This window comes from Canis lupus, chromosome 35, assembly GCF_011100685.1.
Source record: "Canis lupus familiaris isolate Mischka breed German Shepherd chromosome 35, alternate assembly UU_Cfam_GSD_1.0, whole genome shotgun sequence".
NCBI lineage: Eukaryota > Metazoa > Chordata > Mammalia > Carnivora > Canidae > Canis > Canis lupus.
In genome coordinates this window covers 8,518,576-8,540,971 of record NC_049256.1, presented here as the reverse complement: position 1 = coordinate 8,540,971, position 22,396 = coordinate 8,518,576, and the positions used below count along the sequence as shown (strand labels likewise).

Genomic DNA, 22,396 nt, shown 5'->3' with positions numbered 1-22,396 from the left:
GTGTGCCCCTTTGGGCCAGGACTGCCCCCTTCGTAGCATTGTTAGCATTCCCTTTTGGGGGGGGGTCGGGAACCTGGGGTACATTTTCCTCTAAGAACTTACAGGACTGAGAAAGTCGGACTTATGTTATAAAATTAGGGACTTGAAAGCTGGGCATGTAAACCAAAGAAAACCCCTTGAGAACTTCCTTGGCTGTTTCCTGCCTTTGTTGTTTATGGCCTTCCGCTAAAGCCTCACTTTTAACTTGATGGGAGGGAGCCCCGAAAGCAAGTTTCACCCCACGGTCCCTGCCATGCTTACCTGGGTCTGAAACTCTCCTTGGAATCCCTAACCCCCTTGTCCCCTTCTTTCTTACCACGTATGGATTGTGACCACAACAAAACTGAACATTTATTTTCTCTTTGCTGGTTTCACATTACAGCTTTCAGTGAATTTTCTTTTTCCAGAGGCTCTGTCCCTTAAAGAAACCCTACACAACCTCCAGGACAGGGCAACGGTGGGGGCTCTAGTGGGATTTGGCAAAACAGAACTTGTGTAGCTAGCTGCCAATTTAAAAAACGAATACATTTGCAGAGTAAAATTTGGTGCTGGGCCGAAGCTAAGAGGTGTATCCTGATTAGCTTTGCGTCTGGGGGCTCCCGCAGCTGGCTGCCCACACCCCCGGGGTCAGCAGGGTGCATGGGCTCTGGGTTTGTCCGCAGGCTCAAGTGCACAACGTGCATCTGGCACCAGGTTCTTACTTGCCTCCCACCTTGGGAACCCAACAGCTACCTTGACCTCAATTATTCACTGTTTCCCTCACTTGGGATCCCAATGGGTTAGAATCACACAGCTGCTTTCTTAAACCAGGCTTTGAGAAAATGTTCGGGTGACACGGTGGCCAGCGGTTAAACGTTAAGAGCGACCGTCTGCAGCACGTGCGAGTCCCGCCAGCATTGCTGCGGGGTCCCCGGGGACGGAACAGCAGATCCCTGGCTCATGGGGATCCGAGTCATGGCAAAGTTCCCGATCTCTCTTTACCCAAAGATCCTGGCAAGTTATGCCCAGATGGAATCTGTGGGGAGGAGCCTGCAAACAGGCTTACGTTTTGATACCCTTAGAGGGCCTGATCTTACCCAAAGGGCCTGGCAGTTCAGGGGCCTGTTTCTTTCACTAGGGTGTGGGGGATGGCTGGGGGGGTGGTGGGGAGGCAGAGAGGGGAAGGCAGATCAATTCTCCTTCCTGGAAGTGCTACCCATTCAGATGCGCCCCTGTCCCCCTGCAACTCAGGAGGCTGGGGAAACGAGGGGGGCTCCCAGGCCACGCAGCTCCCACCCCCACCCAAATCTGAGGCAGAGAAGCGCAAGACACAATTACACCCCTGGACAAACGCCTCTGGGGAGAACCTCTTCGGCTCTGAGCAACGGGGAAATGTCAGGCTTCCATGGCCTGCAGGACTGGGTCCGTACCTGTTGCCAACCCGCGGCAGCTAACTGTCATGTACGTAGGTAACCCGCAGCAGCCGGTTTTCTGCTCTGTCTTGGGGGGTGAGGGTGGGGGGGCGCAGAACCCTGGCACTTGGGAGATGCTGGAATGGACTGAATAGAGGACAGGAGTGAATACAGAAGCTGTAAGGGGGGGAAAAGGTGGCAGGAGACGCACTGAGCAGCCGTTAATTGCTCTGTAGGGGCTGGAGGAAGGAAGCACGTATCAGCACATGAGAATAATACCCGGATTCAGGTCAAGCAGAGATGTGATTAAAGAAAGGACATGCAGAGTGCTTTTTCAAACAAGACAAAGTTTTTTTTGTTTTGTTTTTGTTTTGTTTTTTTCTTTTTTTTTTTTACTGGGAAGAGAGTTATTAAAGAGAAAAACACCCCCACCCCACATACCCCTCCCCGTGGAGGGCTGGGCATCACGACTTCCTGAAATACCCTACATCGGAGGGAGCCTGTCCCTGCTCTGTAGGATGCAGCAGAGGCTGGGCTTTGAGAAAACAACACCCCGAGCCAGTAAGGTTTCATATCCTTTTCAGAGGTGATCCTACTACCGAGAGTTAGGACTATACCCCCCGCCCCAGCCTCGTGTCCCACTCCAGGGGGCCAAACAGCAGGATCAGAGAGGGCCTGCACAGGGAGGGCCGCGCAGATCTTCCCTAGCGGCTCGGGAGAGCGACCTAGGGGCACTGTCAGCGTGTCCCCAGCCCCAGCCCGCTGCACGCTCCCAGTCCTCGGCAGGGCCCGCTGCTACCGCCTGCCTGCCGAGTCCTACAGAGGAATGGGGAAGGCAGCCCGCCAGGCTTACGTGGCCGGAGCTGGCTCCCACACTAGCAGAGCTGAGTCGCCCTCCTCTCCGTCACCCGGGAGCACTACCTGTGCTATCATGGGGTCCAACATCACTCTCTTTTGACTGGGGGATAAGCCCGTTTCTTCTCAGGGAGCAGTTGGTAACTCCGTGTTTGCGCAACTGGTGGCGTTCACAGTTAGATTTGGTAGAAAAGAAGGCATCGCATTTTTGACAAGGGAAGGGTTTCTGACCTGAAGCAGGAAAAAAAATATATATTTATCTGGCTTTCTACTGCAATGAAAAAGAAAAGTCGCTTTCCATTCATTCTCCTGGGATAACTGGCAAATCCACCCACTCCCCCACCCCTTCCTTTAAAAAAAACCACACACGCACGCACGCACACACTTTAAAAAAAACAAAAAAACAAACAAAAAAACACCAGTAACATCAACAACTCAAATATCTTGCCTTATCCTGAGCGAAATGCAATGAAGGTTTTTGTCTTCAAAGTGTTAAAAGTTAACAATGAAACCAAGATGTTTACAACAGTATTGCAATTAAAAATCTTAACAATGGCAACAAAAGAGCGAGTGAAGGGATAGGAGACACCTGCAATCTGTCGCAAAGAGAAGCCACCTCTTGGAAATTTCTGGCAAGCACTACAGATGCTGGGAAATCAGACTGGAATCTTGAAGCCGGGCATGTCCCTGGGAGCCACCGCCCTCTGCCCGGCCGAGGTGGGTGCGGCCTGCCCTCGGCGGACCGGAAGCAGGGAAATGCCAGGGTGACAGGCCTAGCTAGGGTGACCTCTGCCCAAGCTCACTGCGGGCCCAGCAGGCAACGCGGAGGAGGTCCGCTCCTTGCACTAGGGGTTCTCCGTCCGCTTCGTCCTGCGGCCTTGCTGGCAGTCCGCATGCCCGACAGAGGCCTGAGTCTGTGTTGGAGCAGGTGCTCCCGGCCACAGACCTGCCTGTGAAGAAAAGTGGCCGAGCAGCCCCCACGTCCCCGCCAACTCCACCACGGGGTACCCTCCTGAGAAACGGGTTCTCGGCTTTGCTTTGCCTGTCTTATCCTCCCATCTTGACTCCTTCTGTACCATAAACACAGTATTTCCAAAACGCGGGCCAGGCTCCTCTGCAACTTGTCCTGGGTGTGTGTGCACGAGGCTGGACGCGCAGGGAGAAGCAAAGGCAAGGAGGACGGGAGGAGCAGCGGGGGCCAGGGGAAGGGGCCGGTGAGCGGAAATGCAGGAGAGGGAAGGCCATTTACCCTATCGCTGGATTCTTCTGTTTTCCCCCAAGTGCTAAGATCCCACTTTCTGATTTTACAGGGGAAGAGGTTTTGTGTACTAACAAACACGACTTCAGAGCTGCAGCCTGGCGGGTGTCCCTCGGAACCCTGGGGCTGCCACCATCGAGTGCATGTGTCAAGAACTGGCAGCAAGTCAGCCGGCGCGGCCCCCTCGACACATCAATCCCAGGGGCCCTCAGCCTCCCGCTGGCTGTCAACGGATGCTCCATCTAGTGCAGGGGACAACCCACGCATCCACTGCAAGTGACCACCTGGGCCCAGCGCCTGGGCCTTGGCTCACAAGGGGAAGGAAGAACTAGCACCGACACCACACAACTCCAGGGGGCGCCAGTCACACAGAGCACGCCCAGAATCACTGCCCTGCCAAATCCCAGCATCGGGAGCAATCAAGGAAAAGGGATGTCCCTTCCCTCCTGAGCTGCAAGACCCTTCCGGGTGATGCTTCAAAATCACCAGTGGAACTTTTTAAGAATACAGATGCCCGAAACCATCAAAGGCCATGGAATGAGAATCCCAGACGCCTGGCATGTGTGCTTTGAAGGGGCTCACAGGGGACCTACAGGATCGAGTGTAGAGCCCACTGCTTTAAAGCTTTCCTTAAAAAAAAAAAAAAAAAAAAAAAAAAAAAGGCAGGCTTCCCTCCACAGAGCTCAGTGTTTTCTGCTAAGTTATAAAAATTACATAAAAAAACCAAAATCATGGGACACCTGAGTGGCTCCACAGCTGAGCGTCTGCCTTCAGCTCAGAGCGTGATCCCGGGGTCCTGGGATCAAGTCCCACATTGACCTCCCTCCAAGGAGCCTGCGTCTCCCTCTGCCTGTGTCTCTGTCTCTCTGTGTCTCTCATGAATAAATAAAAATCTTAAAAAACAAAAAAAAAACCCAAATCACGCTTTTACATGAAGACTGGCTGTGTTATAATGATTATTTTTTTGGGAGGGGGAGAGGCACGCTCCAAATTACTCTTGCTTTTTACTCAACACTGAACATAATCTTTCATAATTATTCGGCCTTTATTTTAAGTAAGAAAAATAATATTTCATCGTCAAGCATCAACTATCACAGCTTCTCGGAGTCAGGCCAGGCCTAGCTGGGAGCGACACCAGTCAGAAGCTGGGATGATGAGGAACTAACTGTTGGGATTCTGGATTTGAAATCATATAATTGGTTCCTTACTTCTTCCCAATACATGGTTTGCTCTGACTTTACAGCTCCCCTTCTACAGCTGGGTTTGGACAGCCGGGCTCGGGCCCCATGCTGAAAATTCACATCCGTGTGCCAAATTCAAACAAGAACCCGATGATGTCAGAGTATCGTAATCGCATTATGAAGGTTCTCAAAGCGACAACAAACAGGAATTTTTAAAAGTTCACCTCTCGCTGCAGAAGCCTGACATTTTTGCATTCGTTCACCCACTCGCTTATTTATTTTTACGGACGTATAATCGACACACAAGTCTGACGTTTTGAATAGCGGTGTGTGTTCTCTGGAGTGCACAGACAGAGAAAAACACGAGCCCTTCCAGTCATTTCTGAATCAGACAGGCTTCCCCAAAACTTGTCCCCTGGTGATCTACCTGGAAAGTATCTCACGATTTCATTGATTTGGGTAACTGCCACAAGTTACTGCTCTGGCAGGGGTGTTTCTAAGTGCACCTGTAACCACAGGAGTTTCCTTCTCACCAGAGACCTACGGCCGCCCGCTACCTCCATCAGGAGCCGTGAAAACCATCGGCTAGCCAGCTTCACTGTCAGAGAGCAGTCGGGAAAAGAGAGGAACGTGTGCTACGTGATGCCATCTGGCAGGCACCGGGCTCATGAGGAGAAGAATGAGCAGCGGGCGCTCGTTTCATCACTGGGCTTCCCACCCTCAGACTTCTTTCCATGGCCCTCCACCCTCGGGTCAGGCTTCTCTCTCCCCTGTGTGTCACAGAGATGCACGCAGGGCTGGCTGGGCAAAAATGGCCAAGGCTGCCAACTTCAGAAAGTCAGAAGTAGCCAAACTGCACTGGTTTTGGTCCAAAGCACTTTCCACACTGAGGTCTGCACGTCGTACTGACTTCAGCTCCGACGCTGGTCGCCTGTGAGCAGCGCGGGTAGGACAGGTGAGTGCGGAGGGCCTCAGGTCAGCAAAGAAAAGGCACAAACAACACTTGGGAGGATCCCAAAAGGTCAGAGCTGGGGGGCGGGGGAGAGTGGGGGGAGGGTACTCAGCCATCCGAGGGTCCTGACCTGGGATTTGTCATTTGGAGGAGAAGCGGGCCAACTGCGTTTTCTGTATTCTCTTGGCCTGTGGCCTACGTGAGGGGGAAGAGCAGGGACAGCGGACTGTCCTCTCCCAAGGAGGCAACACTATTCAGGCGGAGGAGGAGGAGGAGGTGGCGAGGAACCAGGGACCAGCCCCGCTCCCCGGGACACAGGCTAGGAGAGTGCAAGGAGGGAGCTCAGCCTCACGCAGAGCTCACCAGGGCTGATGAAGCAGGACGGCAGATAGACGCCTGGCTTCACAGACATCTGGTCTCCCTAATGCTGCCCATCTAGGATGTTCTGATCATTCCGTGCATTTGCTAACAGGTCAGGAGGAGGGGGGGCTCCTGAGACACAAGAGGCGGTCTGCCTAACGCCATCTGACCCCAGACACTGCTCGAAGCTTCTGGCTAGAGCACAGCTAGATTTTAACACTACGGGGGGACAAAAAAAGCCTCTTTTCTGCAGAGTGCTTTTCGTTGACAAGGCCATTTCAGAGCCGTTTAGCTTCTGTGCGCGTACATGCGTGCCTCCGTCCTATTCTGAGGTTTCTAGAGGGAGCACATCACAGGGCCAGGGAGCCCAAGCACAGGCAGCTGGGGGATTCCTCAACAGCTCAGCGTCTACCAGGAAAACACCAGTCCGTGGGAAGAGGGGGTGGGTCGGACGATTTCCCAGGCTCCGTCCAGCTGTGACACTTGATGAATGGAAAATGTTCTAACACAGCACCAGGCACAGCCAAGTGCTCTGTAAAATTATTTAACAGAGGTGATGCTGGGACTGTCACCGGAAGCTGAAGCAGAACAACAGCAAAGGATGTTAACCAGGCCCAGGGGGCGCCAGCTTACACGGCGTCTATGCGGGCAGCCAGCACCGGCTCAAGGCCGCTGGGCCTCATGGCGGGGAGTTGGGTCTGTGTCTGAGTTCGCCTCCTCTCCAACCCCTTGCCAATCTTCCGCACTGGAGCGTGTCCGGATATGTCACGAAGGCAGAAGCAGGCATGCCCCGGACACCTGCCGGCAGAGAACCAGCAGCCACACACCCAACCGTGGGGCAGCCTCAGGGGACGTGACCCTGGCTTTGAACTCGCGCTCTAGCACTCCTGACCCACGGGACTACGGGCCAGTTGCTGGCCTCTGTGAGCCTTCGTTTCCTTGCTTCCAGCTGTGAACAGCATCGCCCTCACGGGACAGCTCGGGAAGGCCTAGCTCTACCCAGGCTGGGGCCGCCCTCGGGTCACGGCCAGGGCGTCGTGGACGGGGCTGTGACAGGCACGGCCACCGCCGAGGGTTTAGTAACCGGTGACGGAGAAGTGGCCCGACGTGTTTTCTATCAATAGCCACCCCACCGCACCCTATCCCACCCTCCCGCCTTCCTTGCCCGGCTTCAGACGCTGCAAGACCGTTCGCCACCTACGACGTTTCGGCGACCGAAGGCCGGGCAACCGCAACGACTGCCTTCACAAGTGGGAACTTCTATCAGGCAAGTGAGGAGGCGGCCGGCCCCGTCCCTGGGAGAGACTGGCGGTTGGCCAGGGAGGGGAAGGCTGGGAATCGGCCTCGCCCACGGAAAAACGTGCACAGGGCTCGGAGCCGGGGGTGCAGGGGGAGGCCGCGGCAAGAGCCCCGCTCACGGTCACCCCCAGCCACCTGCTTTCTGAGAAGTGCTAACACGAGTACCCACTTCTCCAAAGGCTCTGCAGGTGACAAACAAGCGTCCCCCCAAAAGGGCGGCGAGACGCCGCCGCGTGGGGGCACCTCCTGGTTATGATGGCTTCGCTTTTCCGACCTGCCTTCTCCACACAAACTGTCACTTTCCTCTGCCAGGCTTACGTGGTTTCCAGTGAAGGGAAAAGGACAGTCTGAAAGCGTAGCAGGGACTTCACAAATCTAGAAATTCTGTTAGATATTCGAGTCCCCCGTGGACGGGCGCTCCTGGCCTGCTGCCACCGGAGTCCTGGATTCAGGGCGCCGCCAGCCCAGAGAGAGATGCGGCATCTCTGTGGCAACCAGTCTCAGAGAGCCCCACCCGCAGCCTGCACCCCCACCTGCCCCCCACCCTCCGTTTCCCAGGGGCTGCTTGGCGACCTCCCTCCCTTGTCAGCAGCAACAGCCTGCCATGGGCTTCCGGGACGCTTCTGCGGTGATGCCCCCTCTGGACGAAGCCTTCGCACCTGGGTGCAGAGCAAGGCTCACACCTAGCTCCCGGTACCTTTCCCTCCCAGTCCTAAGCCTCGTAACTAACTACAGCTGTCAGATTTAGCAGCTGAAGACGCTTGCTTCAGTTTGAAGTTCAGATAAACGATGGAGAAACACCTACGCTACAAATTATTTGCTTTTTATCTGAAATTTAACTAGCATCCAGTATTTTACCTGGCAATCCCGCATCACACAGTTCTCTATTTGGCTTCGGGGACTACCCATTAGTGCTTGGGTGGTAATCTCCTAGAGGTTAAAGATCTCACCCGGCTGACCTTTGGGTCAATGACAGAAACTCTGTGTAAATACTCAGTAAATCAGAACGACGAGGGGAGCGTAAGGCCATGTGACTATTTGGAAGTACCTGGTATAAAATTACTGAAAACGCATCCTCTTAAACTTCTCTTAAAAAAAAAAAAAAAAATCAACACACTAACACTTGAAGAATACTTTGGGATATGTTTTTGGCAATTTAAGTGTGTCCCTTGGAACATACACTGGTGTATCTGTGTGTTTCTCCAGAACGGCTGATGGTTCTAGAATAAATAAAATCTAAAAAAAAAAAAAAAAAAAAAATTCCATTTGTCACTGATTTCCCCCATCATCGGGAAGCTGGGATTGCATTAGCGCAATAAAAGATAACTGTGAGGTTTGCAACATTCTCTTTAAGAATACGTGGAGTCAAAAGCACGTTATGGAACGTTCGAGATTTTAGAAGCTGCTGTGCTGTGCAGAGTCTGGGAGGCAGTTTGTCCGGCCAAAGCAGCAGGTTCACCACGGCCGATGCCTTCCTACCAAGGTCTACTTTTGCCCTAACTGGCCTCCTGTCCCCAAGCAATCCTGCTACCGCCTCCTGAAGGGATGAGATGGATGGACGTTGGTGACCCAAGGGGCCCCGGACTGTTTTCACCCCCAAACACCTACATTTAACGCCTGCCTTCACCAGCAGCCCCTGGAGGGCCGAGACGGTGGGAACAGGCTTCTGGGTGCAAGGGCACACAGGGGAAAGCTCTCCAGCAGGCAAGCCCCTGCTCCCCAGACTGAGGGAGGAGCTAGAAACGGGGTCGTGGGCAAAAGGGTCCCACGCCTTCCACCCTGCCCCTTGGCCTCCCCGCTCCCTGGCCAGCCAGGCCACAGCCTCCCCTCCAGGAAGTGGCGCTCAGGGCCTGACGGGCCCTCTTACCAGTGTGTGTGAGCATGTGCCTCTGGAGGGAGCTAGCCCAGGGGAAGACCCGGGGGCAGTGGGGACAGTTGATCTTCTGCAGGCAGTTGGCGTAGGAGTTCCGCTTCACCCTCAGCAGTTTGTCTTCCGGAGGGCTGCCCTGCTCCTCGTCGCTGGGCCCGTTGTGGTCTGCGGGGGCTCCGGCCACCTCGTCCTGAGCATCGTCCTCCGTGGTCTGTAGAAACGGACTGAACTTGTTGGTGTCCGTAGTGGCCAGCATCTTCTCGATGCTGGCGAACTCCCCGCTGGAGTCCAGGTCCACCCCGCCGCTGCTGGAGCGGGGCCGGCTCCTCATGCCCTTCCTCCGGCCCCTCTTCTTGGATGAGCCCGCGGGCCCCTGCTCGGTGGGTGAGGCCGCCTCTGGGCTGTTGGCAGGAGGGGACGGGTCGCTGGATTCTTTGGGGCCGGCGGTGTTGGCGGGGGCGGTGGCAGCTCTGGGAACGGTGCTTCCTAAGCTGTCTGGGGCCGTGCTGGGACTGCCGGCGCTCGTGGGCCCCGGGTCGGCCACCTTAGCCTTCAGCAAGGTGGGCGCCGAGGACACGGACGAGATGATCTGGGCGATGGAGGCCAGCGGGGGCAGCTCTTCCGTCACGGGGGGCTTTGGCAAGAGCAGGGGGGGCTTGGGGCGCAGCGGCCGCAGCAACGCCGGGCTGCTGATGAGGGTGGAGCCACCCAAGATGGGGGAGCTGTTGACCAGCGCGGAGGAGTAGATGGGGACGGCCAGCTGAACAGAGCCCCGCAGGGGCTGCGCGTGGGCTTCCAGAGTGCTGGCTGCAGAGGCCACGGGCTTCTCCGGGCCCCCGCCGGGCCCCAAGGGCACTGGCAGCGGAGGGCACGGCGGAGGGCAGGGGGACGGCTGCTCGCCACTCCCCGGTTCCTGCTCAGGCTTCTTGGCTTCGCCAGCACCACCCGCGTCCTTGTCTCCTTTCCTCAAGTTCTTGGGGATGGACAGGTCAATGGGCTCCATGGAGCAGTCATAGGGGGCCGCGGAGGCGGGGCTCAGGAAGGCCGCACTCTCCTGCTTTACTTGCACCAGGGCCAGGCCCTTCTGGGAGAAGTCCAGCGGCTCGTTGAAGTCCACCGCGAAGTTGCTGGCGGGCTCCAGCTTGACCGAGACGTGGGGCGGCAGGGGCTGCGCGGGGCCCCCGTGGAGAAAGCCGTTCTGCGGCTCCAGGAAAGTGGCCAGGGGCTTGCGATCGCCAAACGGCCCGCCCCCGTCCTCCACCCTCCCTGAGGCCTCGGCGGCCGCCTCGGCGGGACTCAGGCTGTCAGTGGCCAGGACGTAGCTCTCAATGTCGTGCTCGGGCACGTGCAGGTGCTGCTTCAGGATGTGGTGGATGCAGTTGCGCTTGGCCGAGAAGGCGGCGCTGCACTCCTTGCACTCGAAGGGCTTGCGGCCCTTGGGGCAGCCTCCCAGGCCGCGGCCGCAGTGCGTGCGCATGTGGATGCGCAGGGCCCGGTAGTGCTTCAGGTCCTCGCCGCACAGCCGGCACACCGTGTCCGGGGAGCAGAAGGCGTCCACCATCTCGGCGGTGCTGCTGGTCACGTACTCGATGTTCTTCTCGATGTCCTTGCGCGTGGCCTTGAGGTGCTTCTTACGCAGGTGCCGCTCGCAGTTGGCCTTGACGGTGAAGGGGTAGTGGCAGATCTTGCAGATGTAGGGCCGCTCGCCGCTGTGTGTGCGCAGGTGGCGGATGAGCGCGGCCTTGTCGGCCGCGATGTAGTCGCAGATGTTGCACTGGTAGGGCGAGATGCCCAGGTGGGAGCGCACGTGCGCGCGCAGCACCCCGGAGAAGGCGAACACCTGGTTGCAGAAGCGGCAGGGGTAGAGCACCTTGCGCATGGCCGGCGCCTTCTTGCTGCCGGGCCCCGTCATGATGGCCTTGAGGTCCCCCTCCGTGATCTCCTGCTTGATCTTGGCCTCCATGCTCAGGGGCAGCAGGGCCTCGATGATGCTGTCTTGCTCCAGCTGCGTCTTCATCTCGGCCTGGCCCGGCAGTTCCAGCCGCGGCTGCTGCAGGAAAAGCTGTGTGGCCGTGTCCGGCTGGGCCCCGGCCTGGGACTGCAGCAGGTGGGCGCTGGAGGCCGCCTCCATGGGGCCTTTGAGGAGCTTCAGGGGCGGCGGGGGGAGGCTGGGGCTGATGCAGCCGGGGGAGGCCTGCTGGGCGTTGAGGAGCGGCGGGGGCGTGGACGTGGCCACCACCGTGCGCGGGGTGACCAGGGGCTTTGGCTTCAGAGGGGGCATGTGTTTGAAGATGGCCTGCAGAGGGGCAGCGGGGGCCTTGGAGAGAGGTGGAAGACTGATCTGAGGGGGCGCAGAGGCCGCCATCTTCAGAATCTGCTGGATGTCAGCCAGCTCGATGGCGGACTCGCCAGAGATGGGCTTGACCACAATACTACTGTCGGGCTGGATGATGAAGCCCTTCTGGAAGGGCTGCAAGGACAGGTGCTTCATGCTCTCCTTGGTGGCCGGGAGGACCGTGAGAGAGCCGCCCAGGGAAGCAGCTTCAAAAGGAGACAGACTCAGAATGTTGGTGCAGCCGGGGTCCTGAGGTAGCTGACACTTGAGTGTCTGGAGCTGTATTGCTTGGTTGTCATCTGGCAAGGGCTCCTCGGCGGGGGCAGGCCTGACGTCTTTGGTGTGCTGCAGGCCCAGCAAGGCCAGGAAGGCCTTCTGGTCCAGGGCGTCCCCCGGCAGGGTCTTGGCCGGCAGCCTTTCCCGTCCCTGGTCCGTGGCCACGTGGGTCTGTCTGTGCAGGGCGAGCGAGGAGAGCATGGGGAACGCCTTGTCACACGTGTCGCAGACGAACCGGTGCTGCTCGCTGATGCACCTCCGTAGGTTTGTCTCACACCAGGCCTGCGTGGAAGCGGGTCGGCAAGAGCAAGGGAACAGAGAGGATTTTAAAATCATCACTTCCCCCGAGGGGCAGAAACCTATCTGCTGTCTGGTTGCCCCAGCACCCAGCCTGGGCCTCCCCGCCCCCAGCTTGCTAACGCCCATCCCCGACTCAATCAGGGAACCCGCAGAGCATCCTAAGCACCTTCTTGCCTGGTGAATGACATCAACCCCAGGGTATCTCAGAGAAGCAGTGAAACACGGTTAATAACAGCACAAAGATAGGACAAATGCTCTTTCAGAACATGGTGTTCTGGAAAACTACCGGGATGGGGACTTCCTACCACCAGGGGAGAAGTGACTATACCTTCTTGATTGTGGGACAAAGGGCGTTGCCTGGGCAGGGGCATGAGGAGGTGGGGAGGGTCACATGAGTGCATACATGTGGGTAAATACGTATGTGTCTATACATACGGAATAATTCACTGAACTTGAGGCTTCTGTGCCTCAAGGGTTTCCCTGTTGATACCCTGGTGTCTCAATTTTTTTTTGTTTTAAAGTAGTTTCCAAGTAGTTTTGGCAGGTGTTTTACAGGCAGAGAACAAACATGGTTCGGGTTAATAATGACCCCAAACATCTTTAATATAAACTGCGACACCGGCACTGGGAATATTTACCTGTAATATGCCTATTAAGGAAATATTTAAAACATACAAACGCAATTCAGATAGACAGGGGTGGGGTAGGGGTGGTGAGCAATTCACAACTTTAAATCCAAACGCCCCAAGAATGGGAAAGCAGACACAGGCTAGTAAGAAATTCAACACAAAATAAAAACCCACCTGGCAGCTCAATGACCCGACGGAGACTGAAAGACCGAGCGGAGTTTCAAGAAAAAAGGTTGTTATATATGAAAAAAAGACAAACCCAACTGACAACATTTTAAGGAAGGGAAGCCTCAGGGTTTTGGGGTGTGTGTGTGGGGTCTGGTCTACTCAGCCCGTGCGGAGGTGGCTTCCGGGTCCACGGGCCGAGCCAAATACCTGAGAAATTCGAGGAAACTTCCTACAGGAGAAGTCAGTGAATCCTAAGTCATGGAAGCCAGCAGGAATGGAAGGGTTGTTCTGTATGAAAGGCCTTCCCATTGCGTCCCTGGGAAGTTGTTTGTGGACGAGCGCATTGTGACGCAGCAATCCTCGATGTGTTCGAAAGGTAACGCAGCAAATGTCACATCTGGCAGAAAAAAACGGACAGGATATAAGGGGGCCGCTCAGAGTTTCCGCTTGTCCAGTAGCGCACTGTATTTTCTTTTTTCTTTAAGATTTATTCTATTTATTTATGATAGACAGAGAGAGAGAGAGAGAGAGAGAGAGAGAGAGAGGAGGGAGAAGCAGGCTCCATGCCGGGAGCCCAACGTGGGACTCGATCCCGGGACACCAGGATCGCGCCCTGGGCCAAAGGCAGGTGCTAAACCGCTGAGCCACCCAGGGATCCCTGCGCACTGTATTTTCTGTTACTTCAGCTCAATTGAAACAAAAATGACAGGATACCAAGAAGCCTCTCTGCTCGTGGTTAGCACCGAGAAAACGCTTCCTTTAAAAAAAAAATTATGGGGCAGCCGTGGTGGCACAGCGGTTTAGCGCCGCCTGTAGCCTGGGGTTTGATCCTGGGGACCCTGGATCAAGTCCCACATGGGGCTCCCTGCGTGGAGCCTGCTTCTCCCTCTGCCTGTGCCTCTGCCTCTCTCTCTCTCTCTGTGTTTCTATGAATAAATAAATAAAACCTTTAAAAAAAATTATGTTTCACCAACTTCTGGATACACAATCTTTGCAGACAGAACAGGGAGGTATGTCCGGTAAGACAGCTGGGAACCTGAGGCCACTGCTGCAGGCTTACTTGTTCTTACCTGAATTACGCAGCACAGACGGTCATTTCGAAGGTGTCTCTCCCACCCTTCGATGCACAGATTCTAATTATCATAAGTGCTTAAAAAGTCAAATAGCACACTTTTGCACGCACTCTACAGCATCCCCCGTCTCTGATGGGGATGAAAGGAAGAGGATGAAATGATAATCAAGTTCTCCAACCGAACTTGTAGCACAAGACAGTGACTATGTATTTAATTCTGATATTATTAAGCATCGTGATCTGAAAAACCACCATTGCTCCTACAATAAAGAGCAAAGCATCCTGCAGGGGCACCAACCAAGCCCCTCGCAGGTAGGTGGGCATCATTTTTTTTTTTTTTTACTGATTCACGAGAGACACAGAGAGAGGCAGACACAGGCATCGGGGGAAGCGGGCTCCCTGTGGGGAGCCCGATGGGGGACTTAATCCTGGGACTCTGGGATCACGACCTGAGCCAAAGGCAGATGCTCAACCGCTGAGCCACCCAGGTGCCCCTTCTGACTTTCGTTTTATAGACAGGAACACCGAGGCTCAAAAATCATAAGCAACATGGCCGAGGTGGCACAGCTAGCACGAAGCAAAGATCAAACATAAACCCTGTTCGTCCTCCACCCACACCTGTTATGATGCTGTTGCCTTTTCCTCGAAAGACTCCCACAGATGCAGTCCATCTGAAGATCAGCGCTCTCCACCTCAGAGACGACCTGCACCTTAACTGTCCTGAGCCACAAAGATGTGAAACAAATGCATTTTGTTATTTAAAAAAAAAAAAAAATTTTTTTTTAGAAGGGGAGGGAGAGAGAGAATCTAAAGCGGGCTCCACGCCCAGCACAGAGCCTCATGTGGGGCTCGATCTCATGACCCAGAGATCATGATCTGAGCCTAAATTTGAGAGCTACTGATTGAGCCACCCGGGCACCGCGCCTGAAGACATTTTATGATGCTTCCTCCGCTCTTCATACAGTGTCACCTTCTGGGTCCTCACTGAGAACCATCCGACAACTCCCAATCATTATGGTATTAAGAGCATCCCCTGGACTGGTACTGGATATACCAGCCACTGGAGCCACATGTGACTATCTATCTATCTATCTATCTATCTATCTATCTATCTATTTATTTATAAAATTTTTATTTATTTATGATAGTCACAGAGAGAGAGAGAGAGAGAGAGAGAGAGAGAGAGGGGCAGAGACACAGGCAGAGGGAGAAGCAGGCTCCATGCACCGGGAGCCTGACGTGGGATTCGATCCCGGGTCTCCAGGATCGCGCCCTGGGCCAAAGGCAGGCGCCAAACCGCTGCGCCACCCAGGGATCCCTGACTATTTAAATTAATTGAAATTTCCCCAGTTACGTTCCTCTCATTTCAACAGTGGCACCGGGTAGAGCAGACCTAACACATTTCTGTGTTTCTACAACCACAGCAGGCTTTGTTGGACGGCGCTGTGGGCCTCACACCTTTCCAAATACCTGTGCTACCAATGCACGTGGCTCTCACAAAACCCCTCAGGCAGGTCCTCTCAGGGCTCTGCAGGGAACAAACGTGGGTCTCGGCGCGGGGAGAACGGCCGACCCCAGTTTACGACTGCATGCACCTTGGCAGAAACTCTCTGCTTTGAAATTCTTCTCGGGGGAAAAAAGGGATAATAAATCACCCACGAAGTAGCGGAGCTCATTTCCCTCTAGTGACGAACGCCGTGCCGAGTCTGTGCACCTCTGCTCTCCTTATGGTGCTGCAGCCAGGCCAGGCCCTGCTGTGTGTCCAACCTCTTCTGCCCCCAGCACCACCTCGGCCACATCTTGCCATTAGGATTCCCGTTGTGGTTCCATTAAACTTAGCACACTGGGTTCCCATGAGCCACTCAAACACAGAAGTCTCTCTGAGGGAACTGTCTTTGGGCCCCCACCGGGGATGGAGGCCCCAGGGAACCCGGAGCGCCCTCAGGTGCGGGTGGGGGTGGGCGGAGGGGCGGCCCAACTACTGGGAAGCCCGGCCTGAGCACCCAGAGGGCTGAGTCCCAGGCCTGAGAAAGGCAAGGAGGGACACAGCACGGCTGCAGCCTCTCAAGAGAACTTCTCTTTCCAGCCAGAGCATGCTCAAGAGCCCCGCTGTCTGTTGGAGGGGCTGCAACGTCAAGGCCCCACGGCAGCTCTGTCACTGCCCCTGCCCAGACTCCAGTTCAACTGCATGCTCATTGTCACCCCTACCCCATCATCACCCATCACCGCCCCGGCGGTTGGTCAGCTGGAAGCTCTCCACTGACCCTGGGGAGAACGTCTGCACTGGGGAAATTTAACACTGACCACACACTGGACGATAGTGAGAAATCATTACTAACTTTTCTAAGCTGTGGTCGTCTTCTGGTTGTGCATTTCTTTTTAAAAGTCCTTCTCCTTTACAGATACATAGTGAAATATTGGTAAATGAAATGTGATGTCTGGGACTCGTTTTGGAATTATGTGGGATGGGAGAAGAGATGAAATGTGAAGGGCAGGGCCGTGAGATGGGAATTCCTGAAACTGGGGAGCACGGGGGTTCATTACTGTGCTCTCTACTCGTGCATATGTCTAAAATGTTCCTAATATGCATATAAGAGAGAAACAGCTTAAAAAAAAGAGGGAGAAACATCTAATTACAGATGGAGGGATACCTGGGGGGCTCAGCGGTTGAGCATCTGCTTTTGGCTCAGGGTGTGATCCTAGAGATCTGGGATTGAGTCCCACATCGGGCTCCCCACAGGGAGCCTGCTTCTCCCTCTGCCTGGGTCTCTGCCTCTCCCTGTCTCTCATGAATAAATTAAAGAATATATATAAATGGCTAATGAGAGTGAGCTGACCTTTTGCCTCTTTTTCTGAGCTTCAACGACGTCTAAAGCACTATTTGCAGCAGAAGTGTGCGTGTGCGTGTGTGAATTTATAGAAACTATAGAAGGGAAACCCTTATCCCGAGTGTCACCGTGGCAGGGGTGAAGCGAAGCTGGGTTTCCCCAGCAAACCTATGAGACTATCCGAGTCTCTCTCTGGGGAAAAGGTGGAGGGGTCCGGGGTTGGAGGGAGGCACTGAGCCCAGGGCTCAGGAAGGCCCCCAGCTGGGGTTTACGTGCAGGCAGAGTGAGCCACTCTAGGCAGGCTGGGCGGTCAAGCCGGTGGCCTCATGTGGCCTGGCCCTTTGTGAACTGGAGAAGATTCCGACGTTCTCTCTCCCAGCTTCTTTCCCTCTGTCCCATGCTGGCCACAAGCCAGGTGAGCTTTGGGAAGCTGCGCGACACGGGAGCTGAGCTGCTCTGTGCCTTCCCTGGAAGGCGGGAATGAGAGAGAGAGTGACAAAGTGCAAGGGCAGGTGCCGAGGGGGCTGCCACTCGCGAGCACCCTGCACCTGGAGTCTGTACTACTTGCTCCTTCCAATAGCGGGCACCGACTACATACATCTTGTGTAGGATGTTTGCAGACCAGCGCCGGGCGCTGTCCCGGATGTGGGGCTGTCACAACAAATACCTAAACTCATTCTTCCTGACAACCCTGGGAGGTAGCGCTAGGGAGAATCAGCGAGTGTGTGATCAGTCCCCGCTGGGTCCCTGCTCAGCTTTCCCTGTGAAGGCGGCAGGCTTCACTGCACATTGCAGAGGAGGGGCTCAAGGACCAGAGTCAGGTAGGAGGTTCAGGTGCAGCGTGCAGCAAAAGAAAGTCACCCCCTACATTAACTACTTTATCTAACCTCAGGCAGGGTCGATCCTCATTACTGGTGGATTCTGTATTTGTCAATTTGCCAACTCGCTACCACGTATCTGTAAACCCCGTCCCTACTCACGGTGCACCTGAGGACGTGCACAGAAAGGTGACAAAGTGGAGCCACCGAGGCCTGTGTATTCCCGGCTGCGGCTGACCAAGGCGACACTGCTCTGCCGTCCTGCTCCAGCTCAGACTCTAAGGTGTCCCTCCCGCCGTCTACTTGGTGCCATACTTCCAGCATTCCTGCGCCTCTCGTTGGTGATTTGGTGGCTGAGGACGGCCTCCAAGCACCGTACTGAAGAGCCGCCTGGGGTGTGCATGAGCACCAGAGGCTGTGATGTGCGTCGGACAAGCTTCATCCGGGCACCGGTTCCGGTGCTGGGGGTGGGGGGTGCACTGTTCCCGAGTCAGCACTATTCACGGAGTAAGATTTCTTAAAACAGAAAACGTAACACCAGGATCTGTATGGATCAGCTGATGAAAATGCAAGCAGAGGCCCGCAGGAAGCTGACCCTGTGTTTCCTCTAGAAACGACGGTTTGATAATCACTAATTCTGCACTGCTGCAACCTTAGAGAACAGAACGACCGCCAAGGACTTAACGCCGGAGCCTAGCTGCACGGGGAGACATTCCTCATCTCTGCCACTGCATGAATCATGCTCATCATACAGCACTGTGGATTTCCACTTTTACTCTTTTTTTAAAAAAAAGATTTTATTTATTTGAGAGAGAGAGAGAGAGAGAGCACACGCACAAGCGGGGGAGAGGGGCAGAGAGAGAGGGCCAGGCTCCTGGTGGAGCAGGGAACCCCACACGGGGCTCAATCCTAGGACCTAGAGATCATGACCTGAGCCAAAGGCAGACGCTTAACCCACTCAGCCAGCCAGGTGCCTCCCCCCCTGGTTTTAGATTCTTCAAGGCAGAGCAAGAACTTTGATTTCTGCACATCAAGTGAAAGCAGAACCCCCAGACTTGTACCATTATTTCTTTCCACTGTTCACAGACGTCTCGCCTCCCCTAAATAAAAGAAACACCCTGTCTAATGTGGACCATAATCATGTCAGCCCAACTTAGTTTCGCAGAGATTATTCTTTAAAAAAATAAAAGAACTTCAATGGCTTATTATGAAATTTAATTAAATGATAGGAAATGATTGCAAGTATTACTGACATAAACAGGCTGAGAATACACAACACTGAGTCTTGGCAGCGTGCAGTTAACTGCAAAAGGGAAGCAGGTGAGCCAGAAAGTGGGCTGGAAACTCGGTAAACTGGACAGCACCCGATGAACAGGACATTTTTGAGCACGCACACCATATGTGTTTGTTGTCTGACACAGAAATGTGTTCATTTTAAGTATTTCCATACACGGGCCAGGCATATTACACAATATACAGATGAAATTTTAAAGGATGAGAGTTCTTTTTTTTTTTTTTTTTAAAAAGAGAGATTTTATTTATTTATTTGACTGGCAGGGCGGGCAGTAGGGACAACGTGCATGTGGGAGGAGGAGCAGAGGGAGAGGGAGAAGCAGACTCTGCACTGCGCCCTGAATCCGACGCAGGGCTCGACCCCATGACCCTGAGATCATGACCGGAGATGAAATCAGGAGACAGACACTGAACTGACCGAGCCACCCGGGTGCCCTGATAGGAAAAGCTCTCTTAGTTTTCTCTTGTACCCCAGACATCTTTCTGAACACCCTCCCTGAATCTACCGCACTTAGCGCACAGCCTGCTGGTTATGCGTACTCAGTGTGAGGGGCGTCGTCAGTCAGTTTTCTAAAAGGGAGGGAGGAGGGTGTCTCATCGTATGGTAATTAGAGCTGACCGCACTTCTCTCATAGCCAGGAGTTTTTTTTTTTTTTAATTTTATTTATTTATTCATGAGAGATGCAGAGAGAGAGAGGCAGAGGGAGAAGCAGACTCCATGCAAGGAGCCCGATGAGGGACTTGATCTGGGACTCCAGGGTCACGCCCTGGGCCAAAGCCAGGCGCTAAACTGCTGAGCCACCCGGGGATCCCTCATAGCCACGAGTTTTTAATGACACCGAGCTTTCCTCACTCCTCTCTAACACGTCTATCCCCTCCTCCATTCTCTGGCTCACCTTCCAGCCCCGCCCGTTTCTGGCACCTAGGACGGTTTCACACATAGTAGGTGCTCAATAAACACAGGGCTGCATTAAACCAGCGCCAACCACAGGCTCTGTGTCCCTTGTGAAAGGCAACCGGGGAGTGGTGTGGGATGGCCTCAGGGACCAGAGGTGGTGGGAGGGGAAGTGGAGGTTGTGCGATCCTGGCCAACTCATTTCATCTGTATTTGGGTTGCCCGCTGGGCAAAATTTCCCAAACAGGCCTGAGATAGGAATCGCTCCCTCCCTGGCCGCCTTCATCCAGGGGGAATCAAGTGACAGGACCTCAGATCTAGGCATGCCCGATGCCACAGGCCTGTGAGAGCTCTTCTCCATCCTTCTCTGACCCTTGACTGCCTTCTCATCTGGAACAGGGGGATCTTTAGAGTTACCATCAGTGACAGAGAACAAATGGTCAGAAAACTACAAGGTGCTACTGCAAACTTAACCGTCACCGTACGCTGCTAGGAACAAACCCCAGCAGGCCTAGCCCGTTTCCTGGCCACCGTCGCCAACAATGAAGACGCAGGGAAAATGAATTTTAATTTCAAACGGATGTGTTCTCTCTCTTCACTCCCAAGGACTTTACTACCATTTCCACTGCTTCTGTTTAATCTTGAGGCTCATGAGAGAAGGGCACGTCCTTCCTGGCCACCATCTATGCTGTGCCACCACCCCTGCTCTTGGGCCCACAGCTCAGGAGAGCAGCACACACCATCCCAGCCTGCACATGCACTCAGAGCCTATTAGTATAACCGAAATAAGGCCCAGATCCACAACTGCACGCCTCCCTTTTCATGGGATTCGATCAACGCGCTCCTCCTATTTCACTTCTGCAAAGGTACAGAACGCCATCTCGTAGGTTGCTCGAAAGTGGCAGAGGGGAAGAAAAACGCAAAAAACTTGCTGTGAAACCAGAAGCACGTCGCGAGGATGGTAAGAAGAAAATAAAACCCCCACAGTAAAACGCCCCTTCCCATCTCACGCTCGGCACCTGTTGGCAGGCCTCAGGTCAAACCAGTGTGGAAAACCATCACCCAGAAACGTTTGGACGGGCCTCTGTCGGCCAGAGACACTCCGGTTCAACCAGCCTTCCCAGGGCCCCAGGAGGAACACTCTGCAACTGTTTCCAAAGAGCTCTTCAAGGACAATGGAGACCATTGTCAGTCTGTGGGTGATGCTGGTCACCCACAGCATCTAATCTTGGGGTCTGTGCTAACTTCACTTGGGCCTGTCGGTCTTCATGAAGACCACAGCCATTGCTCAGGTTGTCCCCTCTCACCTCACCCTGGGGCTCGTGGGATCCCTCAAGTCCTGCCCCCGACGGAACCACTCCAGGGACCCACGGACAGCACCTCTGCAAAACATTCGGCTGCACGTCCGAAGTCCAGGGCCGGGGAGCGCTGGAGGGCCATTTCGTCTCGCGTGTGATTCTGACGACGTGCCAGGGGGAAATCTTACAGACTCGAGAGACCGCTTTCTGATGCCGTGGCAATGCAAAGGGAGGGCAACTTTCCCAAATGGAGAAGAACTTCACGGTCAGTAAAGATACGTGCATCTGGGGGGAGTGCAACTAGCGAATCCCAGTCCCGGGATTTACAGATGCTAGTGGAACCCCCCACCCCGACTTCTAAAAACAAAACTTCTCTTTTTTGCCCCCCCCCTTTTTTTAAAAGATTTTATTTATTTATTCATGAGAGACACACAGAGAGAGAGAGAGGCAGAGACACAGGCAGAGGGAGGAGCAGGCTCCATGTAGGGAGCCCGATGTGGGACTCAATCCTGGGTCTCTCCCCCTCTCTCTTTAAATCACATACTGAAATAAATGACTCTCAGGAAAACAAAAATTCATCAGTGGGAAGAACTCCAAAGGCCAGGTGAGGTTACATATCCAACACAGGGATGAATGCTCACACGGATGTTCGGCCGTCCTCAACTGCCAAATACGCACCCGTGCACACCTGGATGTGGACTCCAAGTCATCCTGCTCACAGAGACCGTGTTTCTGGACCCCGATACAGCTCACCAGAGCCGATTTCACCCAGAAATCACCTGAATTCCAGCACATGTTACCAAATGTTTCTGTAAGAAAGAAAATTCAGGGGGACCCGGGTGGCTCAGCGGTTCAGCGCCTGCCTTTGGCCCAGGGTGTGACCCTGGGGTCCTGGGATCGAGTCCTGCATCGAGCTCCCTGCATGGAGCCTGCTTCTCCCTCCGCCTGTGTCTCTGCCTCTCTCTCTGTGTCTCTCATGAATAAATAAATAAAATCTTAAAAAAAAAATTTAATTTAGAACACTAGAGTTTCTATCATTCCCCACTCCCCCCACAAGTGACACCCTGGCGCCCCGCAGGGCTGCTCAGTCATGATGGCTCCTATTACTGGGGCCAGGGCTCTGCAGTTGTGCCGGGGTGGGTGGGGGCACGCAGTCAGGGCTGTCTTGACAGCAGAGGGGCAAAGCAGCTGCGTGAGGCTTATCTGCTCTCCCCCTGCCTCTCTTAGCACCACTTGCGATGTCACCGAAGGGGTATGGGTAAGTGTGAAGCAGAGATAG

General features: G+C 54.5%; 1 protein-coding gene across 11 annotated transcripts in view; it reads right to left on the bottom strand.

Moving 5' to 3' along the window:
• RREB1 (ras responsive element binding protein 1) overlaps positions 1-22,396 on the bottom strand; it is a 134,771-nt gene that overhangs the window by 8,569 nt on the left and 103,806 nt on the right. For 8 of the 11 annotated variants that reach the window (XM_038584102.1, XM_038584100.1, XM_038584108.1 and 5 more), the window contains 4 exons: positions 14,604-14,705; positions 13,121-13,310; positions 9,203-12,098; positions 2,352-2,516 (listed from right to left, as the gene is read on the bottom strand). In XM_038584102.1, the coding sequence (XP_038440030.1) occupies positions 2,352-2,516; positions 9,203-12,098; positions 13,121-13,310; positions 14,604-14,705 (3,353 nt within the window). The remainder of the gene's footprint in view (positions 1-2,351; positions 2,517-9,202; positions 12,099-13,120; positions 13,311-14,603; positions 14,706-22,396) is intronic. The other 3 variants (XM_038584109.1, XM_038584107.1, XM_038584110.1) reach the window with 3 other exon arrangements.